At 38.0% G+C, this 24,801-nt stretch overlaps 1 protein-coding gene and 1 pseudogene across 4 annotated transcripts in view; both read left to right on the plus strand.

The window, feature by feature from the left end:
- Positions 1–24,504, plus strand: part of HTR7 (5-hydroxytryptamine receptor 7) — a 113,501-nt gene extending 88,997 nt beyond the window's left edge. The window contains exons 2-3 of one of the 3 annotated variants that reach the window (XM_032245566.1): positions 12,225–12,985; positions 20,692–24,504. In XM_032245566.1, the coding sequence (XP_032101457.1) occupies positions 12,225–12,984 (760 nt within the window). In that variant the 3' untranslated portion in view covers position 12,985; positions 20,692–24,504. The other 2 variants (XM_032245565.1, XM_032245567.1) reach the window with 2 other exon arrangements.
- Positions 6,977–7,684, plus strand: LOC116528340 (annotated as a pseudogene). Its single transcript, XR_004258991.1, has one exon. The product of XR_004258991.1 is annotated as a 60S ribosomal protein L15 pseudogene (transcript).
- Positions 24,505–24,801: the final 297 nt, after the last annotated feature.

Raw genomic sequence — 24,801 nt, forward strand, 5'->3', positions numbered from 1 at the left:
AAAAAATAAAAGCTTTGCAATATTTTAGAGTTCTTTAATTTTTTGAAAACTGTATATGTTCATTATGAAAATTCAATTATAACAAATACAAAGAAGAAAGCAATAAATCGTCTAAACTCTTCTTATGCAGAATAAATAAATAGCATGTGGTAAGTATTATTTTAGATGTTTCTTTATGCTTATGTCCACTTAGAAGGATGGCTGGCTAGCTGGTTGGTTGACTCAATGACAGGTAGGTAGAAAGTTGATTGATTAAAAAAATTACACACTTTATATCACACTATACATGTTACTTTGACAAAATATTTAAACTAAGTTTACTTGAATTTAATAGAAGAAAAATAAACGAAGTAGAAGAACTTTCAGTCAGAGCTACTATTTTTTACATTTAATTTTTTGACACATAGTAACTATACATAATTACGGGGTACATATTGAATTTTTTTTTTTTTTTTTTTTTTTTTTTGCCACGCCCCGTTGCCCAGGCTGGAGTGCAATGGCACAATCTTGGCTCACTGCCACCTCCACCTCCCGGGTTCAAGCATTCTCCTGCCTCAGCCTCCTGAGTAGTTGAGATTACAGGTGCCCACCTACACGCCTGGCCAATTTTTTTTAAATTTCTAGTAGGTACAAGGTTTCACCATGTTGGCCAGGCTGGTCTTCCTCAGGTGATCCGCCCACCTCGGTCTCCCAATTTGCTGGGATTACAGGCATGAGCCACTGCGTCCAGCCCATATTGATGTTTTGATAGTGATCAGATGAGGGTAATTAACATATCCATAATCGCAAACATTTATCATTTCTTTGCCTTGTGAATATTTTTAATATCCTCCTTCTAGTTTTGAAACTATATAATGCATTGTTAACTATAATCATCCTACAGTGCAATAGAACACTAGAACTGGATCCTCTTATCTAGCTTTAATTTTGTATCTGTTAACAAATCTTTGCATATCCTTCTTTCCTCCTACCCTTCATAGCCTCTATTATCCTCTGTCCTACTTTTTACTCCTATGAAATAAACTAATTTTAGAGTGAGAACATGCGGTGTTTAACTTTCTGTTCCTGGATTATTTCATTTAATGTCTTCCAGTTTCATTTATGTTTCTGTGAATGACAGACTTTCTTTTTATGGCCAAATAGTATTTCATTGTGTATATATGCCACACTTTCTGTATACATTAGTCTGTTTTGGGACACTTAGGTCAATATCTTGGCTATTGTGAATAGTGTGCTACCATAAACATGGAGATGCAGATGTCCCTTTTATATACTGTTTTCCTTTCCTTTGTACAGCACTAATTTTAAGAGATATTTCTTCCTGAAAGATTGTGTAAAGATAATGGGAAAATATGAAAGCCATCAAGAAGTTGGATTTGTATAAACTATATGTTACAATTTTAAAATGTAACAGTTTTAGACAGTAGCAGTTGATCTCTACTTTGCAAGTTGAATTGATTAGTACTCTTAACACTGTATCCTATGTCACTTTCCCCAGCTCCTGATTTTTGTGGCTTATATTATTTTTACTTTGTAAAATTTACATTCTGTTATGCTAATATAATTCCCATAGGTGTTATTGTTGCATTTAAACAAGTTCAGTAATAGCCATGGTTTCCCTGGTTTTAAATTCTTCACTTTGATTCATTTTTGGTTGGATGGATTTTATTTCCTCCCCCAGAATAGGGCTTACGGGTACTTTATTCTTCAAATTTTTTTATGTTTGAGAATGTCTACTTGTTAACTTTATAATCTTAGATAACAGGCATAATGCTACTTTACATTTTTATACACTCATATCTTTCTAGACATTTTCTATTATATTTTGGCATGGAATTGTGCTATTGAGAATCAGACTGATTATTTTCTGCCTTGCGTATTTCTTGATTGTTTTTTCATTCCCAAATTCCTGCAGTGGTCCTTCCATGTCTTGAAGTTCAATAACTTTACAAGGCTAGGTATTGTGGATAACAATTCTGTATCACTTTTTCCCAATTATGTTATGTGTCCTTTTGCTGGTAAGATTCAACTCTTTCATTGATTCAAGGAAAATGTCATGAATTATATTACTGTGTACTTTTTACATGTTGCAGCTCTATTTATTTAGATAGTTTTTCCCCTACTTGTTAGGTTCGTTCTTTTCTTCAGTAAGATATTATTATGTCTTATCTTTGTGTTTTCTCCTTACCTATCACCTTCTAATTGCTTGAATAAATTTCTCCATTTGCATTGATATGAGTATGTCAAGTCTTTTTACTTCATGCCATTGGTTTGCTTTTCAGGGGCGCCCGTTCTATTCTGAGCTGCGTCTCATTCATTCATTAGATCTACTCTGATGATGTTCTGGCTTCAATTTATTTCCTTAACACAGCAGTCTCTTCTTATCTCATTCAGTTGTTTTAACATCTTTGAGCCTTTACTTCAGTAATTACATATAATTATTAAGGTTTCTTACAGTGAAAGGTACTTTTAGGAAAACAACTTCTATTCTGAAAGTTATGTTTGCCTCTTGACTTGGTTCTTCAAGTCTTAACCATGTTCTCTTTCTTTTTTTCTTTCCTTGTTATTGTTGAAGCATGTTTGTGTAGTCGTTAAAAGTTTTTTATTTTTTTTCATCTTGCCCATTCTTACCATGAGTTGTTTGTTTTTAAACCTTAATGTTTGTTCTCATATACTGTGGTTGAATTATTGTTGATATTCAACAATATCATTGATATGCCTTGATGTTATTTTTGTCCTTTTAGGCTAATATTTATTGTATTTACTTTTCTGTTGTCCGAAAGTGTAGGGTTGCAGGGAAAGGAAGGGGGTAGATTCTACTGCAGCCTAGTGAAGTTTGTTAAGGAGGACTACTCTTTATTCTGAATACTCATTAGATGTTCTGGATCCGACAACATCCTGCTAAGCTCGGGATTTACCATTCTTTGGAAGTTGGCATACTCCCCTGGTTCTGCTCCAGTGTCCTTAAAGATGACAAGTTCTGGTGGCCTTTAACCCTGCTAAATGGTATGTGGGCTTCTGCTCTTCATGGCTTTTCAGTACTTTCCTTTAGATTGGTTTCTCACCCTCTCGGTTTGCTTATCCCCAAATATGAAGCTATTATTTGGAATTCTAAGGATTCACTCACCCCATTCCTTCAGTACTGCTTCTGTGGGATGGGGTTAGAAGCCACACAGGACCATCATAAAACAAAATATTTTCTTTTCTTTTCCTGCCTCTAACCTTTAGAAAATTTTTAGCTAAGGTTTTCTGCCATTCATTTCTTTTATTATTGCAGATAAATTTTTGGTTCTTTCTTTGCCACCACCCCCAACCTTTTTTCTGAGAAATAAAAGGCCAAATTATTTGGGAAATTTTAGTTTATTGTGAATCCATATACAACTGAAGTAGTTAACAAGTATAATTCAGGGGTCACTACTAATCTCTCACTCTATTCATTTTCATGACTTTGTATAATTATCTAAAAATCTTAGACATGTATTTTTCTCCTTCCTTCCTTCCTTCCTTCCTTCCTTCCTTCCTTCCTTCCTTCCTCCCCCCTTCCCCATCCCCTTCCCCCTCCCCTTCCTCTTCCCTTTCCCTTTCTTTCTTTTTCTGACAGGGTTTTTCTTGGTGGTGCTTTAAGCCACTAAAACTGTGGTAATTAGTATAGAGCAACAGTTAACAAATACTATATATGAATTTTTACAAGCACTTTTAGAATTCAATTATTTATTTTAATTAAATCTGATTTTTTCTCTTAAGGGAAACTCTCCTTTTTGTTTTATAATAATATGCTTTCTCAAAGAAGAGGCTTTGCTACTGTGTTTCCAAACTTGTTGAATTTTGTTGCTTTTTCCCCCTTTCTCTTTTATCTACTTCTCTCCCTCAATTCTGAGGGCAGAATAAAGAATTAAGTTGTTCATTATTCCTAACTATAAGTACAGCTTAGAAACACTGATGGAAATGGTTTAAAAGTATATTGGAACCCCACTGTAATAATGGTTTTAGAGAACAGGTCAGCATCTAGGTTAATGGCAAATGATAATTCAGTGTGTTGTTAAAAATTTACTTTTAGGCTGGGCACTGTGGCTCACTCTTATAATCCCAGCACTTTGGGAGCCCAAGGCAGGTGAATCACGAGGTCAGGAGATAGAGCCCATCCAGGCCAACGTGGTGAAACCCCATCTCTACTAAAATAGAAAAAATTAGCAGGATGTGGTCGTGTGCACCTGTAGTCCCGCTACTCGGGAGGCTGAGGCAGGGGAATTGTTTGAATCGGGAGGTGGAGATTGCAGTGAGCTAAGATCGCTCCACTGCACTCTAGCCTGGTGACAGAGTGAGACTCCATCTCAAAAAAAAAATTACTTTTAGTATTAAAAACAAACTTTATTTACATATATCCAGAACACTGCACAAATCATAACTGAATAGCTCAGTTACTTTCAACAAGGTGAGCATACCTATGTAATACACCCGAAGAAAAAGAACATTTTCAGAGCTTTCGTCATACACCCTCTTACTGCTTAGGACCCCTTTTTCCCCAGAGGTAACTGCCATTCTGGCTTCTCTCCCCACTGGCTAGTTTTGCCTGGTTTTGAATAGTATTTTCTCTTTTGTTTTTAGCTTCTTTACCTCGGCCTTATGTTTGTGAAAAATCATCCATGTTGAAAAGCAGTAATGCGTTCATTCTCCTTGTTTTACAGAATTCCATTGGATAAATATACCACAGTTTATGTACTTACTCTACTATTATAGAGTTATACTCATCTTACTTTTGTAGAATGGGTGGGTTTCATTTGGGGATATTACCAACAGCGCTGCTACAAAATAGTGTATGTGTATTTTGGTTAATTTTCATTATATACTTGGAATCGGTAGGTCATAGAATGTGTATTATTTAAATTTAATAGATATTAAAAAATAGTTTTCCAAAGTTACCACATCAGTTTACACTCCCATCAGTAACGTGTGAGAATCACAATTATTTCATATCTTCACAGAACACTTGGCATTATAGTTTTTATCATCACCATCATTAATTGTAACCATTCTGATGGCTGTTAGCGGCATTTCTTTGTGCTAATCTGCATTTTTCTCATGACTTGTTATGTTGGCCACCTTTTCATATGTTTGGTGAAGGTGAGTAATTTTCAAGCTTTAGGCCTTGACCCATTATTGGGTTTTAAAGTGAATTTAGTGCATTAAGGCCAGCATTTAAAATGTCTGAGGTAGAATAACAGAATAGAAGAGAGTAAATAATGGTTTATAATGGTAAATATTGATTTGTGAAACTTTTGTTTTAATTTTGTAAATATAAATATACACACATACCAGTTTATTATATAGGTAAAATGTTATATTTCTTTTTGTGAACTATAATCAAAAGATTTTTTAAAACCCTATTGTGTATTATGCATTTAACAAAAATCTATCACTTAATTACAACATAAAGACCACACATATCTCATTTAGCACAGTACTGGGAAATTAACAGCTGAGATAATGGAAGCATGATTCATAATGATTTTAGACTAAACTGAAAGCAAACTGTCAAGATGAAAAATATACAGTAAAAGTAAAGCCCTTCATGTGTTAAATGTAAAGTCCTTGTAATTGAATGGGAGAAGGCTGCTTTGACAGCAGTGTGTAAGATAGAGACTCAGAGTAGTCAATCCTAAACACAAAGTCCTAGGTCTCCAATCCTTGACAGAGAATGGTGGCTTGGGAATTTGCATGTTTCTTTTTTTTTCTTTTTTTTTTTTTTGAGACAGAGTCTCGCTCTGTCACCAGGCACCAGGCTGGAGTGCAGTGGCGCGATCTCCGTTCACTGAAACCTCCACCTCCCAGGTTCAAGCAATTCTCCTGCCTCAGCCTCCCAAGCAGCTGGGACTACAGGTGTGCGCCACCATGCCCAGCTAATTTTTGTATTTTTTAGTAGAGACGGGGTTTCACCATGTTGGCCAGGATGGTCTTAATCTCTTGACTTCTTGATCTGCCTGCCTCTGCATCCCAAAGTGCTGGGATTACAGGCATGAGCCACCATGCCCGGTCAGCATGTTTCTAAAGCTCCTGAGTGATTCTGATTATCTGGCAGTTTGAGCAGCCACTGATATCAGCTGGAGATTCTAGTGGATTTTTATCAACTATAATGGAGGCTCCTGGAGGAGGTATTCTAAGTTTGTGAACCCTTTTTAAGCTGAACACTCTAAAAAACTTATTTCAGAATAATTTTACCCAGTTTCTTTTACTCCCTAAATTATTATTCTATAGCAGTGAAACTCAGAAGAAGCCATTTAATTAAAGAACCATTATTTACCATTTCTATACAGTTAGAACGGAAGACAGGCAGCAGAGTTAATTTACTTCCGATCCCCTCTCCATGCAGATTATAACTCCCTAATCCTCTTTTTCTCTGAACCTGTACTTCAATGGAACCCCTAATGTGAGTTGCATATATTTCTAAATTATATAATACTTAGGTGCTTTTGTCTCTGAGATTGACTGTACTTTCACATTTGTATACATTTAAAGTTAAATTTTGAAGGTTTTATAAGCATCCTGCTTTCTAATTAACAGTGAGGATAAAATGTTAAGTGTGATAAATATTAAACATGAATAATTAAGGAATATTCAAAATCAGTCGAGTTTTTTTCTTTTTTTCTTTCTCTCCCTTGAAGGTAAGATTTATCCTATATAAGGTTTGGAAGAATGAATGTGTAATTTAGATAAACACTTCCCTGAATACCAATATTACTTTATGTAGTAATTATAGGATTTCAAATGCCAATGAGTTCTTTTTCTTTTGTATGAACTTATTTATGTATTATCATAAAGCACTTTTGACAAGCTAATCAAATAAAACAATATAAAAATTATTAGCTCTCTAAAGATTTTATGAACCAGATTGTTTCTATTGCCAAAATCATTTAGGTACTTTAGGAATCTCAGAATCCTCTTAAACCATTCATTTTGTGCTTAAAATAGTGGGTTTTGCCTTTCCGTCTGGCGGCAGCCATCAGGTAAGCCAAGATGGGTGCATACAAGTACATCCAGGAGCTATGGAGAAAGAAGCAGTCTGATGTCATGCGCTTCCTTCTGAGGGTCCGCTGCTGGCAATACCGCCAGCTCTCTGCTCTCCACAGGGCTCCCCGCCCCACCCGGCCTGATAAAGCGCGCCGACTGGGCTACAAGGCCAAGCAAGGTTACGTTATATATAGGATTCGTGTTCGTCGTGGTGGCCGAAAACTCCCAGTTCCTAAGGGTGCAACTTACGGCAAGCCTGTCCATCATGGTGTTAACCAGCTGAAGTTTGCTCGAAGCCTTCAGTCTGTTGCAGAGGAGCGAGCTGGACGCCACTGTGGGGCTCTAAGAGTCCTGAATTCTTACTGGGTTGGCGAAGATTCCACATACAAATTTTTTGAGGTTATTCTCATTGATCGATTCCATAAAGCTATCAGAAGAAATCCTGACACCCAGTAGATCACCAAACCAGTCCACAAACACAGGGAGATGCGTGGGCTGACATCTGCAGGCCGAAAGAGCCGTGGCCTTGGAAAGGGCCATAAGTTCCACCACACTATTGGTGGTTCTCGCCGGGCAGCCTGGAGAAGGCGCAATACTCTCCAGCTCCACCGTTACCGCTAATATAAGTAAAGTTTGTAAAATTCATACCTAATAAACAATTTAGGACAGTCAAAAAAAATAAAATAAAATAAAATAAAATAGTGGGTTTTTTTTTTAACATGCTCACTACAAAAATATCAATCATAGAAAAATAGAAAGAAAATATAAAACCACTAAAATTTCTACATCTCAGGTAAAACTATTACTGATATTTTAGTTGATATTCTTGTGGACATCTGAGTATGCACAGACATGCACACACAAGCATACACCCAGTTTTATATAGAAAGGTTAAAACTGTATGTTATATGATTTTCTATTACTTATTTTTAAGAGCTGTGTTTTTAATCTACTCTTCTGTTGTTTCTGTGTCAGTAAAGACAGATGTACGTCATAATTTTTAATGGTTCCATTATACATATCATATACAGTATATAAACTATATCTAATCTCCTGTTGATAATACTTAGATTGCATCTTTTTTCTTCTGTTATGTGTTTAGTAACATCTCTGCACACTAGTCATTTTGCATTTGTACAATTATCTTCTTAAGACAAAATGCTAGATGTCTGATAATTGCCAAACTGTGTTCTAGAATTACTTCAGTTGACACTCCCAGTGGCAACATAATAGAATGACTGCTTTTTCGCAGTTTTCTAATATTGGATTTTGTCTTTCTTAAACATTGGCAAATGATAAAAATATATATTATCTTAAAATTTACATCTCTTTATTATTGAAGTTTACATATTTTTAAGTGCTTATTGGCCATTAGTTTCTCTCTCTCTCTCTCTCTCTCTCTCTCTCTCTCTCTTTCCCTCTCTCTCAAATAGAGATGGGGTCTTACTGCATTGCTCAGGCTGGTCTCAAACCCCTGGCCTCAAGTGATTCTTCCATCGTGGCCTCCCAGAGTGCTGGGATTGTAGACATGAGCCACTGTGCCTGGCTTTGGCCATTAGTGTTTCTTCTTTGATCAATTGCTTAAGTATTTTCATTGGGATGGTTAGCTTTTTCTTTTTTCTTTTTCTTTTCCTTTTACAAACTCTGAGGTTCTTACAATGGGATGATTGTGTTTCATATTGACCTGTAGGAAATCTGTGAATATTGTGATATTACCATTTAGATTTCAAGTTTATGATTTGACTTTTAACTCTTCACAGAATGATTTTTAAATTAAACTAAATGTCACTTATAAATGTCATTTATTTTGTTTGTTACAAACATTTATTGATGTTTCATTTTATACTTTCAAACTTTTGTATTATAGTTAATAATGGCCTTTGTCATCTCAGGATTGCAGAAATACTCACCAATATTTTCTCATAGACATAGGGTTTAATTTTTTTACATGATAATCTTTGATCCATCTGGGATTTATATTTTATCAAAAGAAAGTTAAGAAGCCAGTAACATTTTTACCCCAATTGCTGGCTAGTTGAGAGACTTCATGAATATCCAATTTTTACTAGTGATTTAAAGCGACTCCTTTTATATTCAATTCCCTTATATATTTCAATCCCTTTGAACCTATCCTGTTTAATTGATATATTTTTGAATAATTATTTTGGGGATTTTATTTCTGTGACTTTATACTTTTTAAAAATAGGAAAAGTATCCCTTCATTATTCTTTTTCAGATTATCTGTATATTTTTACATGTTGACTTAGTGAACTTTAAAATCATTAGGTCAGATTAACAAAAGCCATGCCAGCTTATTCAGTTGGGGTTATGTGGTATTTATAGATTGAGGGGAAATTGGTACTTTTATAATACTAGATTTTCTTATTGAGAAAGCAGGTTTTTTCCCACCATGGATTTAAGTATTTTAAAAAATATACCTCAGTAGCATTTTGTATTTTCTTCATGTAGGCTCTAGGCATTATTTTTAAAAAAATTTTTTCCTAGATGTTTTTAGTTGTTGCTAACGGCATCATCTCCACACTATTTTCTAATTGTTAATGGTTAAAGCATAAGATGTTAACTTTTGTTTATTTATTTTATATCCAGACACTTTAGTGAGCACTTATTTTTTTCTGGTAATATTTCAGTTGATTTTAGCCTTACAAAGTCTCAGCAGGTGGAAATGAAGAGACTAAAGAAGTAAATATAACTACCTTATTGTAGGATGTCTTAAAACCATTATAGAATGGTGCCTAAAGTAGAACAGAGTTTATGAAATACAATTTATACTTCCAGGGCAGACTGAATATGGACTAATTATCATGATTGAAATATAATATGTCAGCCTAAGTGTACTAGAATGAATAAACATACCATTTTAATGAGATTATCTAATATTCTGAAATGTCCTTTGTACTCCATTAAGCTCTCAGGATTAAACTTTGTGAATTTTGTATTATTTATGTAGCCAGGAAAAAGATGGATGTGATTGTTACTTAAGTGGGAAGGCATAGTTCTAGTAAGGAAAATGTGAAGAAATGGGAGAGAAAACGGATTTCCTCAAAACAGGAGTTTACTAGGTTGTGAATTCCGGCTTGCTAATTTTTTAAATAATCCACAAATGAAATCTAACTTCTTTTTTTTTTTGTCGTAATTTTTCCAGCATACACCTATTCAATCATCACCCCAATCAATACACCCCTAATCCCAGTGAGTAGATGTAAAATGGTCTGACAATGCCATCTGGTGGCCTGCTGGGGAATTGTGTAAATTCTACCTACTGGACTTACTCCTTGGTGAACCTGAGGCACCATTCTGGGGTCATGTCTTGGATGCCACATCCAGGTTTGAGAACAGGCAGTTTATGCTGGGGCTGTAGACAAAGAGAGATGAGAAATCTAAGTCCAGGTATGGGAAAGGCTGCTGAGGAAACAAGGAAGGTTCCCAAAAGGCCACATTTACAGGAGCTGGTAGAGACCAGGGACTAGGTTTTCCTTTTCTCTCCCTCCTCCCTTTTCCCTCTTCCTTACTCCTTCCCTCCCTCTCTTCTTCCGAGTTACTTTTCCCCACGCTGCCTGCCTTTTTCTTAGCTCTTATTCTTGCATTCTCAGGAAAGCCTCCCTCTTTCTCTTCCCTCATTTTGTTTGGGAGCCACATCATAATCCTAACTACAGCTGATAAACCTAGTGCTTGAAGGGTCAGCTTTACTAACGAAAAGGGAAGGCAGAAATTGGCAAATGAAGAACCAGCATCATGAATGCCTGAATCCTTGGAAGGGATCAGAAGTCCCCTTCAACATTACCGTGGCCTTGGGTTTTCCTCTTCATTCAACCTGATTTCCCCATTTGCCTGCATGCAGGATTTTTGTCTCTTCTACTCACTGCCATATCCCCAACACCTGGAGCAGTAGCTGTCCAGTGAAACGAGCTCCATTAATACTTGTTAAAGGAACTCATTCTAGAGGAATAAGAACATCTGGCTCATTTTTTTTTTTTTTTTACTATATTTCTATTTTGTCTTCCTGTAAGTGTTGCAGATGCTAATTTTTATTGTGAAAGTATGATTTTGGACTTTTGTGGGATAATTTACGTATTAAAAGATATTTCTAGCAGAAATTGTTTTTTAAGTTCTAACCTACCAGCTGACCAACTTTCAGAAAATAACCTGTTGGTAAGTTAGGAACTCTCTTTATCTTTCCTTTTAATGTTTCAAGAATTATCTTTTATATACATACAGGAAGTAAAAAGAACAACATAATGACCAGCTTTTTTTGGCCTTTGCTTCTCAAGTGCTCTTAGCTTCCCAAAATAGAAGCTAAGACTATTAAATATGAGGAAAACACAGGTTTGGAAAGCTGAAAAATACTAAGCATTTGGCAGAACATCTTTTTTTGTATATGTTTTCTCTGTTTGCAGAGACTCGTTTGCATTACAAATCCTTGATAACAGACTGGGAGTAATATTTATGTCTTCTGTAGAACTAAACACAGAGAAAATATTGGATTTGCCTAATATCTTTCAGAATTGTATCCTTGTTTTGCGATTCTCCTAAGAACCGGAGAGAGAAAGCAGGCTGTTTTTATTTTTTAGATTGTTCCTCTGATACTGCTGTGTGTGCGAATTTTCTGTGGGTAAAAAAAAATAATAATAATGATCATTTCTGCTTCCCATTCCAGCACTGAACTATCTCACAAATCTGTGTGATCTTAAAGAAATGTTTTTGCTGTAATACAAAGGGAAAGCTAAAATGAATTAAATGCTGGCCTAAATTAAGACAATTGGGTGATCACTGGTTGTATAATATCAGAGTGTGGCAGACTTTGGTTAAGTTTTGAGAATGTGTCACAATATCCCACGTCAGAGTTGATATGTTGCCCTTGCTGATTTTGGTGGCTGGGGACATGGGGAGGGGGGAGCTCTTTAAACTTTGTTGACTACATGGACTGTGAAAAACTATAAAGCACGTGAAAAACTATAAAGCACGCGAAAAGCATGGACTAACATTAGAGTCATAGGGCTCTCAGGCTACAACCTGGCAATGCCTGTGCGTGACCTGGAATAAAATAGGTAATATCTCAGAGCCTTAGTTGACCTTTCTGCAAAATGGGACTAATGATGCCTACCTAGAAGGGCTGTTGTAAGTATTTGGCTGGCAGGACTTGCTCAGTTGACCAGTTATGATCTCAGTGTTCACCTGTTATTTTTCCATGTCTCCACTAGGTACCTTGGGATCACAAGGCCCCTCACATACCCTGTGAGGCAAAATGGGAAATGCATGGCGAAAATGATTCTCTCCGTCTGGCTTCTCTCTGCCTCCATCACTTTACCTCCACTCTTTGGATGGGCTCAGAATGTAAATGATGATAAGGTGTGCTTGATCAGCCAGGACTTTGGCTACACGATTTACTCTACCGCAGTAGCATTTTATATTCCCATGTCCGTCATGCTTTTCATGTACTACCAGATTTACAAGGCTGCCAGGAAGAGCGCTGCCAAACACAAGTTCCCTGGCTTCCCTCGAGTGGAGCCAGACAGCGTCATCGCCCTGAATGGCATAGTGAAGCTCCAGAAGGAGGTGGAAGAGTGTGCAAACCTTTCGAGACTCCTCAAGCATGAAAGGAAAAACATCTCCATCTTTAAGCGGGAACAGAAAGCAGCCACAACCCTGGGGATCATCGTCGGGGCCTTTACCGTGTGCTGGCTGCCCTTTTTCCTCCTCTCGACAGCCAGACCCTTCATCTGTGGCACTGCCTGCAGCTGCATCCCACTGTGGGTGGAGAGGACATTTCTGTGGCTAGGCTATGCAAACTCTCTCATTAACCCTTTTATATATGCCTTCTTCAACCGGGACCTGAGGACCACCTATCGCAGCCTGCTCCAGTGCCAGTACCGGAATATCAACCGGAAGCTCTCGGCTGCAGGCATGCATGAAGCCCTGAAGCTTGCCGAGAGGCCAGAGAGACCCGAGATTGTGCTGTAAGGTCATTTATCGCTATTTTCCTTTTATCCCCCAAACCCTTTTATGCAGCTTTTTGAAGCACATCACAGAAAACTTCCTGAATGAGTAGCTAGCTTACTTTTTACTAAACATACAAGATTTGAATTGACAACAGTATAGACTGCAGTCTTGCACCCAGTAATATTCCAAAAGCCAAAGAGTGATACTTAGTTAGATTGGTAGATGAGACTAATTTGCTGATGAATTGCAATTGATGTGACTGACAACAAGGCAGGCGATATTTTCCATTCTTTCTCCATAAATGACATCCAGATTATGTCCTTACATCTGAATTTGTGCAACATTATTATTTTAGTTGTTATTATTCTTCTGTCTGGTAAAACTTGTTCGATGACCTTATCCTTCACAGATAAATTCTTCTTTTGAGGTAGGAGGCACAATGATCCTTCCAGTATGCAGTTACATTCACCTGGGGTGAAAGGAGGCAGCCCAAGTAAAAGAAGAGTGGTTGGTGTGGGAAGATGCCAGGATATGGCTTTTCTTTAAAAGCCACGAGAGCCAGATGTGGTGGAGCACCTCTGTACTCCTAGGCACTTGGGAGGCTGAGGTGGAAAGATAGCTTGAGCTCAGGAGTTGAGGTTGCAGTGAGCTATGATCATGTCATTGCACTCCAACCTGGTGGACAGAGAAAGACCCACTTCTGAAAAATAAAAAGAGCCACAGGAGCTTTTTAGGAAATGCTCCTGGCCATCTTGGTAGGTGAGAACTGATAAAGAGTTGTTGAATTTGTTTAAGAAGTCTTAGTGACTTTCAAGGAAGCAATTATAATGGGGTCTTGAGATCTGAAAAAGAATCGATGGTAATGGAGAAATGTAAATTTCAGAAGTGACCCACATGTTAAAAAATTGGCATTGTAAAGAAGGAAGGAGATACTATACTAGTTAGACGTGTCAGCATGTCAAATGAAGACTTTGTTTTAAATTTGTGGTGGAGGAGATTCCTTCATGTTTGAAAGCCAAGGGAAAAAGAAACTTGGAATGAAAAATTGGAAGATGCTGGTGAGAGAGTGAGCAGATTAATGTTGGAGGCCTCTCTCTTCACTGAGCCTGGCAGGAAGGAGTAGACTAGAGAACCATGGACCACTCTAGCTGATAGGGGCTTTCCTGATCACCTTGTCCAGCCCTGTCATTGAGCAGAAGAGCTACCTGGGAGTTGAAAAGTTGAAAAACTCACACTTAGCTAGTGTCACAACTAAGTCTAGATCCCACATCATCTGAATCCCAGTGCTACTCATTTTTCTTATACTGGACTGTCTTTATCTTACAACTGAAAGTTGCAAGACTACAGCTATGCTAATTCTTAAGCTGAGTGTAGCTTCACAGGCATTCATGTTTACTTCTATATACTCTTTTGGTGTATACGAAATTGTTCACAATATAAAAAGTAATATTAAAAAATAATGTAATTTTGGGTTCTAGAACATGAACTATGAACAAATCCAGAGATCTTACTATGCCTGTAAGAGTTCATTGAATTGACCCCTAGGATTTTCCCACCAGATTCTGAATTTCTTCAGAGAAGGAGCTATGTCTTAATCAGGTTTCTTTCCACAGAATCTAGTACAGTGCCTGACATGTAATAGATGATAAATAAAAGTAATAACTGCTAACCATTATTGAACACCTGCTACTTGCTAAATCGCATGCTACCTGCAGAATAGATGCTTCTAGCATCCCCACCACCTTTCAGAAGGACAAATTAAAGCTCTGGAACATAAAGTAATTGACCTATGGTAGTAGTAGCTGTGGTATGAATCACTCTGATGATTGTATTGAATGTTATGCAATACTACTTGTCAAGTAACTTTAGTTTATAGGCAGTGAAGAGTCTCAGAATATTTTTGAGCTGGAGACTAGCTATAAGCTCTCTGAGAAGACAATGAGAATGACTTGTTATTTTAAGTAAGTAAAGTTTATTAGACTTACTGTGTTGCAAGTGGACACCTCCTAGACAGTCTTAGTAGTTTCTCAGAAGAAGGAAATTAGGCAAGGATATCGACAGAGTTTCGGGGCTTGTGCTGGGTGATTTGAAGGTGGGGATTAGGCAGAGTTTATGACATAATAGCTTTAGACTGGTAAGTACAGCTAGATGAGGACTGTGAAGTGAGTGTTAATGAGCAAACTATTAGTCTTGAAAAGTAGGCTACTTTAGTTGACATATAGTCTTATCTTCTGAAAGTAACTATTTCCTAGAACAAATAGCTAGGTTATTTTGCCAGGCTCCAGCACTGTTTAGCACAGGAAAAGAAAAGCATGTTGGTTTTAGTTCTTAGGAGTAACATGCTGAGTGATGTGATTTAGGAAGGTCTCCCCAGCAATAGTGAGGAGGGCAGACAAGGGGAAGATGGGTGCCAGGAGATCCAGTTAAGCAGCCAGTGTATAAACTAGGAAAGGACAGATAAAGTCATGAGCTAGGAAACACTGCTATCTTTCTATGCATTTTATAGGGTCGAAGGAATTGAGAATAATTTTGTTGAATATTTTAGTTAATAATTCAGACATAATTCAGATAGATCACAAAATAGTAATCTTTAAAATGTAACACAAAAAGGCTTTCCAATTTTAAATAACACGGGTTTCCTGAGGATTCACTCTCAGGTACTTTGGTGAGCACTTTAGGTGAATTTGATCAATTAATCCTCAAAAGTTTATGATAAGTTAGTTTTCTTATTTCCATTCTGAAAATAACAAAACAAGGGCTTGGAGAAGTCAAATAATTTCCCCACAGTCATACAGAGAATGATAGAGCTGGATTTGAGCCCAGGATGTCTGTGTTCAAAAGTGCTTTTAACTTGTATGCTACTGTGCCTTTTATAAAAATAAATCAGCTAACATTAAATCTAAAGATATTTGCCTTTGTATCTTCAGCTAGTCTGGAGGCTTGGGTGTTATTTTCTTGTTAGCTTAAAACAGGGGTCAGCAAACTTTAACTGTGAAGGACCAGGTGGTAAATATTTTAAGCATTGCTAACCATATGGTCTCTATTGAAACTACTCATGTCAGTCTTTGTCACTGAATAAGTAAACAGATGGATAGGCCTGTGTACCAATAAAACTTTATTTGTGAAAAGAGGCTTCTAGTTGTATTTAGTCCACAGGCCATAGTTTGCTGTATCGTCTTTACATCTCTCTCAGTTTAAATAATTACAGAATATTAACTTCATTAAAGATGATTAGCCTAAAAATATCCATCATCTCTAGGAAATTTCTAATATAGCTTCCATGCATTGAGGAAGATACAGAAAACATATTCTTTCATGTCCTTGTGCATATATTTTTGTTGGACATACCTTACACAAACAGACATGTTGCTATGGCCTGAATGTTTGTGTCTCCTGCAGAATTCATATTTTGAAACAAATTCCCAATGCAATAGTATGAAAATGTGGGTTCTTTAGGAGGTAATTAGGTCATAAGGACAGGGCCCTCATGAATGGGATTAGTGCCCTTATAAAAGAGGCCTGAGGGAGCTCGTTCACACCTTCTACCATGTAGGATGCAGCTGGAAGTTACCATCTATGAAGCAGACAGTGAGCCCACACCAGACATGGGATCTTCTGGTGCCTTAATCTTGGATTTCTCAGCCTCTAGAACTATGAGAAATAAATTTCTGTTGGTTATAAGCTACCAGTTTATGGTATTTTGTTATAGCAGCCTGGCTAAACTAAGACATATGCACACTCAGCCTTTTTGTAATAAGGAAAGGTGGAGAGAGGAAAAGCTATAAGATTCAAAGGAAAGGAAAATAACTCAGAGCTTACATTAACTCTGATCAGAGAAGGCTTCCTGAAGGACATGGGCTCAAGCATGTCTATGAAGATGGTCAAAGCATTTATAGCAAAAGGAGAGCAGAAATGATATTCCAGGTGAATATCATTTTTTTGTAAGGGCACCAATGTGGGAGCTTATCAAAGGACCATCTGCCTGCAGCTAAGCATTTGGGTGCAGGAACTGTTGGAGATCCAAGCAGAAAAGTAGTTTGAGACAAAATTATAAAGGATCTTCTGGGCCAGGCACGGTGGCTCAAGCCTGTAATCCTAGCACTTTGGGAGGCTGAGGCGGGTGGATCACGAGGTCAAGAGATCGAGACCATCCTGGTCAACATGGTGAAACCCCGTCTCTACTAAAAATACAAAAAACATCAGGCATGGTGGCGCGTGCCTGTAATCCCAGCTACTCGGGAGATTGAGGCAGGAGAACTGCCTGAGCCCGGGAGGCGGAGGTTGCAGTGAGCCGAGATCACGCCATTGCACTCCAGCCTGGGTAACAAGAGCGAAACCCCGTCTCAAAAAAAAAAAAAAAAAAAAAAAAAGGATCTTCTGTGACAGCTCCATGAATTAGGACTTTTAGTATTGACAGATGGTTCTTAATCAGGAGTAGTTTTGCTTCTCATCCCAACTGTCTGGAGACATTTGGCAATTTCTGGAGGCATTTTTGGTTGTCACAAATTGGGGTGGGACACTACTGACATCTACTGGGTAGAGGCTAGGGCTGCTGTTAAGGATTTTACAGTATACAGGCCAGCACCCGCGACAACAAAGAAGTAAAGAAGTACCTGGTCCTAATGCTAAAGTTGGGAGACTCTGGTGTAAATAGCAGTAAGCCATCGGTGAATCTGCAAGTAGGAGAATGGAGTCATCAAAATGGTCAAGACTGATTCAGTGGCACTGTGTGGATAACTTAGAAGGTAGAAAATGGATGTAAGGAGTCTCCTCATTGGCTTGTTTTTCCTAGAAACATTTGAGGGTCTGCTATGTACTAGGCATGGCACCAGGCATAGTAGGGTAGAAAGATGAGTAAGTGACAGTTATATTCTCTGGAAGCTTTTAATCTAGTGGGCTGGGGTGGCTGTAGAAGTGGTAGTGGCTAGTAGGAGACTTGTAATCAGAACCTGTTGCTCCCCATGCCTCTCTCTCTCATCTTGTGGCAACCCTACAGACTCTGGGCTTTCTCCAGCCCTTTTTCTCCCATCTAGCTTCTGGGCTTCTAGTCTCTCTTACCTTTTCACCTTGCTCCGCCTTCTTGGCTCTACATATTTTCCAACAAGTAGTTTTTTTCTTTCCTGTGTAAGCCTATGAGACTGTATTACTACTCCCAAATATTTATCTATTTTCCCCCATTTTCTTGATCAGCATAACCAGAACCTCAGGAGTTCAGCAGGCACCCAGGAATTTTCCCTGGGGTGATGGAGTGAATAGAGGGGAGAAAATGCTATGAATACTTTTGCACTGGTAATTTTAATTTTCTGCTCTCAATTTTAATCCTTTTCACAAATATTCAAAGATCGGTAATATAAAACCAAGTGTGATAATGTGATATAACCAGGGATTCTTGTTTTCCCTTTTAATTTGATTACTTATGGATTTACTTTGAATTGTCATAAATTGCTTTTAAGTATCATGTTTTGATTAATTTTGTTGACATAATTTATGAATAATATTGAATAGCACTTTCTACAATACTTCCATATAAAAGAATGCCATGAAATTGTTTTGAAGTAGCTTTTCCTTTCCTGCTCTTTTTTTTTTTTTTTTTTTTCCTGGTGATTGCATTGTTGTTGTCAAAGAGCCTCTTTTAACCCCTGTCAATTGCAGGGGTTTCTAGTGGTGACTCGTAGCAGAGTACCCTGGGGTTTCTGCCATGACTTCTGCCAATACAGTGCTCCAGGGTTTGTCTTGAAGCTAACCTTTCTTTGTGGAAACCAGTAATCAAATAAAAAAATAAATGAAACAACAAAACAGATCCCAGAAGCAATTGGGAAGAAGCATCAAGGCTTCTGAAACCCTGGGGTGTCTGATGGGATGCTACCTTATAGGTAGAAACAAACAAAAAGTTTGCTATTTCGTGGACTTTTCTTCCCCACAGATGATTTATTTTCATTAAATCATCACTTTATTTTCACTAAATCATCAATTAGTAATAATAGCTTATTTGCTTCCTGCTTTGCAATTGCCTACATTTTAACTTTGCAACATCTCTTTAAAGTAAAGAAGGCAGGTAATTGCCCTCCCTTGCTTTTTCTAATATTTATATATTTTTGTTCTATTAGTAGATAATAAATACACATAGCACAACATAAAATCAAGCAGTACAGAGGAGTACAGAAGAAAAATATGTCTTGAGGGGCATTCTTAGGAAGAAAATATCCATGGTAGAAATCAAGAACGGGGATATGTGAGGTGGGTCTAGAAGAAAGAGTAGGATTTTAACAAGAAGGCATAATAGGGTTGGAGGTGGAGTGGTGGCTGCTCAAGGCAGAGGGGATAGCATGGACAGAGGGGCACAGATGTTGATAGAGGTAGACAAGAAGTTTCGGGCATGTCGTTAGCAGTACTGGGAAGCTGGGTAGCCTATGGTCAGCATGGAGGGCTAGGTGGGCAGGTGTGAGGGAGAGAGATGAAGGCTTTTGAGCAGGTATGAAACCAGAGATGCAGTATAAATGATGTATGGAAGGCTTCACAGTAGGAGAAAGGAGATGGGTTAGGAGACTGATGTAAGGGTGGAGTCTCATGCCAGGAGGGCCTGCACAAGGAGGGTGCTATTGAGACCAGGAAAGAGGCCATGGGTGTCTGTGTGGGTGGTACAATCTTCAGACCATCACAATTGGTTAGCAGGTGGGTAGCAAGGAAAGGGAGACTTTGGAGATAGTGCTGTGGTCTGGAAGAATTCAGAACATGAACTGTGTGAGCAGAGCAATGCTGAGCTGAAGAGAAAGTGTGGTCTCTGCTGTGCTGGGAAGAGTCAGAGGTCCTGGGCTAGGAATGTGTCTGTGGAGCACAGATGGTTGCCAGTCCCCTCTTCAGATACCTAGGAGCCTCGAGTGCTGGGTCTGGGCTGAGGTCCAGCACTTGGCCTCAAGTGTCACTGCGTGAGGCTGAGCGGCAAAGCCAGAAGCTATGTCTCCAGCAAAATCCATCTATTGATCACCCATCTGAAGGGCTGGGCTGAGAGGGGGACCTTGAAGAAGGAGGAGCAGGACTGCAGGCAAAACAGCCAAATGGCAGGGTGGGGATGCTTTAGATGGGGTGGGTAGTCTGAGGTTGGGTGCACAATCCTCATAGATTTAACCCTTAAGCACATAATGTAGCGTGGTAAGTCGAGGACTGTGGAGGTGCAGAGTTAGGGGAGAGTGGCTTTACATAAGGAGAAAGGGACTTTTTCTCAGCCAATGTCTAACACTTCTGTGTCACTAATGCCACTTCTGTGCATCTAGGAACAAGGGAGAGAAGTGAAGTTTCTTGGTCTCTGCACACATCCCTTACAATAACATACCTCCCTAGGTTTGAGGGCGAGAACACTTCTCACTGGTAATCATTAGTCATTATTCTTTTCAAGTAGAGTGTGTACACTAGTATTTTGCAAGGATTTTTGAGAGCAAAGTCATTTTTGGCTATAGCTGTATTAAAAAAGTGAATTTCCAAATGGGTTATTTGGGGCCGATTTGCAAATATATTAAAGCCTTGGCAACTTGTAGAAGTTACGAAATTTATTAAAAGTATCACAGCACTTTTTCTTTCCCTTTAAGGATACTCATAATCTCTTAGAAGCCACAAATGATTCAAAGTACTGACTGCTGTAAAAATTAAGTCCACCCACCATAAAATGAAAACTCACATTTACGGTTCTGCTAAATAATTTTCCTATTTCTCTCTCTCTCTCTCTTTTTTTAGACAAACCACTGACTACTGTAGAAAAAAAGGTCATGATTCATGATCGAAAGCTGAACAATGGAGATGAAATAAGGCGAAACAGAGTTGGAAACAGAAGGAAGTCATTTGCTGAGACTGCAGAATGGAATGCGGCTTCTGTCCTTTTTTGCGATGGCTAAAACGTAACAAACAGGGTGATCTGTTGTACACACTATATTACAAGGGAGATGGTGACCTCTCCTTTTTTCTGTGGATCAGTGCTATTGTGTGTTCTCAGTTTAAGATAGCAGATCATCTCAGCAGTAAGCACACCGACAGAACTGAGTTCCAGAAAGGAAGCAGTTTCTGGTGCTTTGCATATGTCCAAATCCATGCAAGTGGGAGAATGTTCCAATGCACACTTCTCATGCTTCTGAGTCTAGGCGTTGTGGTGAATATGCAGGAATCATTCATGAGACAGAATGTATTTTGTTGTATGACAGAAGGGTTTTCCAAGCAAACTGCGGTGAGCGTTGAATATGTTGCATGTCCATGTTAGAAAACAGAATCCAGTCATCAGCTAATACAAATGATTTCCCAGAGCAGTGTTTGTTTCAAGCTTCTGTCAAATAGTTTGGCTTTTCTGCGGGGTCTCTGCGATTTCCCCACCAATGTACTTTTCTTGTTAACTGACTTATTATGGTATAACTCAGGAACAAGATGGAGAGAAGCATACAACTTGAACAAAGCTTTTTCTTGTGCTCTGAAGGGTCCTGAGAGGTGAGGAGCATATCTTCTGGGAGGATTTTTATCTTAGTGAAGCGCAAGTGGTACCCAACTGCATTGTAATTAACATGATTATTGGCATGTTTTTGACTCTCATTTTCTACAAGGGTGCAGTGGGCCCACCCATGGGCTGGCCTATAACTGTATGTTATGCGGAAGAAGTGTGGGTTTTTCCATGAAAGGTTGTGATGCTTCTGAAGATGGGGCATAAACATGTTCATTCTTGTTGAGCTGCATTGCATTAAACCAAATTGTGTGAAGTGAGGTCACTGGGACCACTCTTGGGAAATGCTTTAGAACACCAGTCTGTTCCTTCTAGATAATTTGTTTTTGTGTTCTCTGTATCTTAAATCAAATGTGTGCCTAAGCAATTCTGTCCCCTGATTCCTACCCCCACCCACCAAAAACTGGTAGACATGAAGGGTAGGTAAAGAAACAGAAAAGGTCTCTTTGTGGATATATATATTTTTAAATGGCACTAAGGAGACAGAAGGACAGTAGATGAGAATAGATGAGTACCTGCACCTAGAAGGGGAGAAATGAATGTAATTCTTTATTTGATAAGAGAGAACTGAAAGAGAATATTATTTTCCTACAATAAAGCAAGCTGTCCTCTCACAGGATAAAGTGGAATTCCAACATGGATTATGGACTTCTTCTAACTCCCATTGACATTGCTTCTTACCAGACATGGGGAAGGGCTGCCTTTCCTGAAAGGGGAGGAGGGCACTGTCCTTTCAGACAAAGCTTGTATAAATTCCTGAACCGCAAATTTGCTAAAGTGACCGTATATACTTATATTCATAATTTAAATGATTATTTATGGTCAGATACATATTGTTAAACTTGAAAATGTTTTATTACATTACATCAAATAAACTTTATTTGTAGCTGAAATAAAGCAACATAAGTAAAGATTTTTAATTAAAGGTCGTATGTCATACATATTACTGTCTGCTGAATGACTGAAGGGCAAACACTTTACATGTTTGCTAAAATCCAAAAAGGTAGCTAAGACAGCTCTGGATTTAATCACATTTCACTGTGAGGATTCATTCACTTAGTGACTTTTTATTTTTAAAACAATTACTCTTCATTAGTTGATCTGATTAATGAGCATTGCGTGGGCTCCTGCCACATTCAGCTCTGCAGGCATTGAGGGGACAAAGATGGGTATGGCACAATCCTTGCTTTTAAGGAGTTTGTCATCAGGTAGAAGGCAGATCTGTCTTGGTTTGTCACAATATAGTATAGTAAGTGCTATAGCAGGTTTTAGGGAGTGGCATTTTTCTTTCCTGTAGTATAAGACAGGGCACTATGGTTAGTTGGATTGATTCAGATTTTCAAATGTGTTGTTTAATTTTTTATTAAGACCTTCATGATTCAAATTGGCTCTTTATCTTGCCTGACATGAATGCCCGATTATTGAACTCTGTTTCATTCTAGCTACAGAGGCTGAGCTTCCTGTGTATACTATGCTTTAAATATATGGCAGCTAAATGAAAGGAAAAAATAGAAATGGAAAGGGAATGAGAAAAATAAATCATTAATACAATTTCACATGTGACATAATTTGTGCCAAAGACACAGCTTTTGTTTTAACTAAGAATTGGGGAAACTCATTGAAATGAACATTTTGTATATAATGACTACTCAAGCAAGAATGACCATTCCTCTTCTCACTCCCAGGGTATCAGCTGTCATTTTCTGGCAAGGCTGAGTATTGGGAAACCATGCTTGAGAAGTAAAGCACTTACTTGTAAGAGAAAACTGAATCACTGTTGCCTTAGCATTTAGTTTTATTCTGTAAATATTAAATAGGAGACACTCAACATTCCTAGGTTTTTTAGCAACTATTCGATAACTGAAAGCATTGATCATGTTGTTATGGGCTTGATATGCTTGTGCATGTATTTGATGATCATATTTTTGTGTAGTTTTATTAGGTTCATTGATTGCAAGCAGTAGGTCGACAATATGAATGGAATTGAATAGAAAATGCATGGAATTTTTCAAATAGTTTATGCTAATATAATAATTGTCTGAATTATCATCTGGAGATAGTGGGAATTTCCCTTTCAGCATTTTGATTGTCAATTGAGTTTTCAATTTAATGGCTGTAAATGTTTCTAAATATTGGAGTTTTAAAAAATTGTTCATGCTCCTTCTGATCTCAGGACCTTCACACATACTTTCCCTCTTGGTCTGCAATATTATTCCTGGTCTCATTTATTTGATGTATGTTTTCATTATTGCCCAGTAAATCTTCAAGGGTAGGGACCATGTCTGTTTTTCTCAGCAATATGCCCATTACCTAGCACCATCCTGGGAGCACATATATGGTAGGCCCATAATAGGTATGTCTTAATGGGAAGGAAGGCAGGAAGTAGAGAGAGGCAAGAGTTGACTGGCACTTTTAAAAATGTTTCTATGAGGAAATAGAGAAGACTTGCTATGATCAAGTGACATGCGCCGTGAATGGAAGAGAAGGAACTGGAATTAAGCTATTCTGTGTGCTCCTTAGGTCAGGCCCTCCACTACATGGTCCTGCTTCTCTTGCATGAGTTAGTTACTCATATCATGAGAGCATCCTTTTCTTAATTTTCTGCACTAGTGGAGCAGAGCCATGTATGTGCTATGGCCCATATGTTGAAACTTGTTTATCTATAGCTAGCCAGATGGTCTGTAACAGCACACAAAGAAGCCATTTGGAAACTTTCAGAGGGTCAGCATGTTTTAAAAACACTCAGAGTAATACATATTGTGATGTCATTGCTTACTTTAAGCTTGCAGTCAGGAATATCTTGTTAGGTACTGAATGTGAAACATGCAGACTTTGAGAACTAACTCAGAGGTTCTAGCCCCCAGAGGCAGAAATTTATTTAATTGGATCACCCTTTAGATTTGTTTTGTCTACATGTTCTGTGAAAAAGGAATATAATGTCTTAATATAAAATACTTTGTTTTCTAAGTTTCTGCTGGGTTAAATACATTTTTTTAAAAAAACAAAACCTGCTTCTGCAGCACATGTTAAAAAGATATGATGTGGTCATCAATAAAAATGTAAAAGAAAATTTACTATGGCTGATGTGAAACATAAAGTGAGAGAGGTTGACAAGTTTCAGAAGTAGATTTGCAGCTAACAGTTCTGTTGAGTCTTTGGCACTTTAAAAAAGCCAAGATGAAAGAATTACACCTGTACAAGTGGAGGGGAAAAATGGTAATCTAAAATAGCAGATGATAAGAAATATCTGGAATTTGTCTTTGATGTGGTATTTTGGTGCAAAATTACCTTTTCCTAATTACATTTTGATTGGGCTATTATTAAAATGTTCTGCATTCTTTAAACCCACACAATCTCACAGT

This window comes from Sapajus apella, unplaced genomic scaffold (assembly GCF_009761245.1).
Source record: "Sapajus apella isolate SASKATOON/1434 unplaced genomic scaffold, GSC_monkey_1.0 scaffold58, whole genome shotgun sequence".
In the NCBI taxonomy this organism is placed as follows: domain Eukaryota; kingdom Metazoa; phylum Chordata; class Mammalia; order Primates; family Cebidae; genus Sapajus; species Sapajus apella.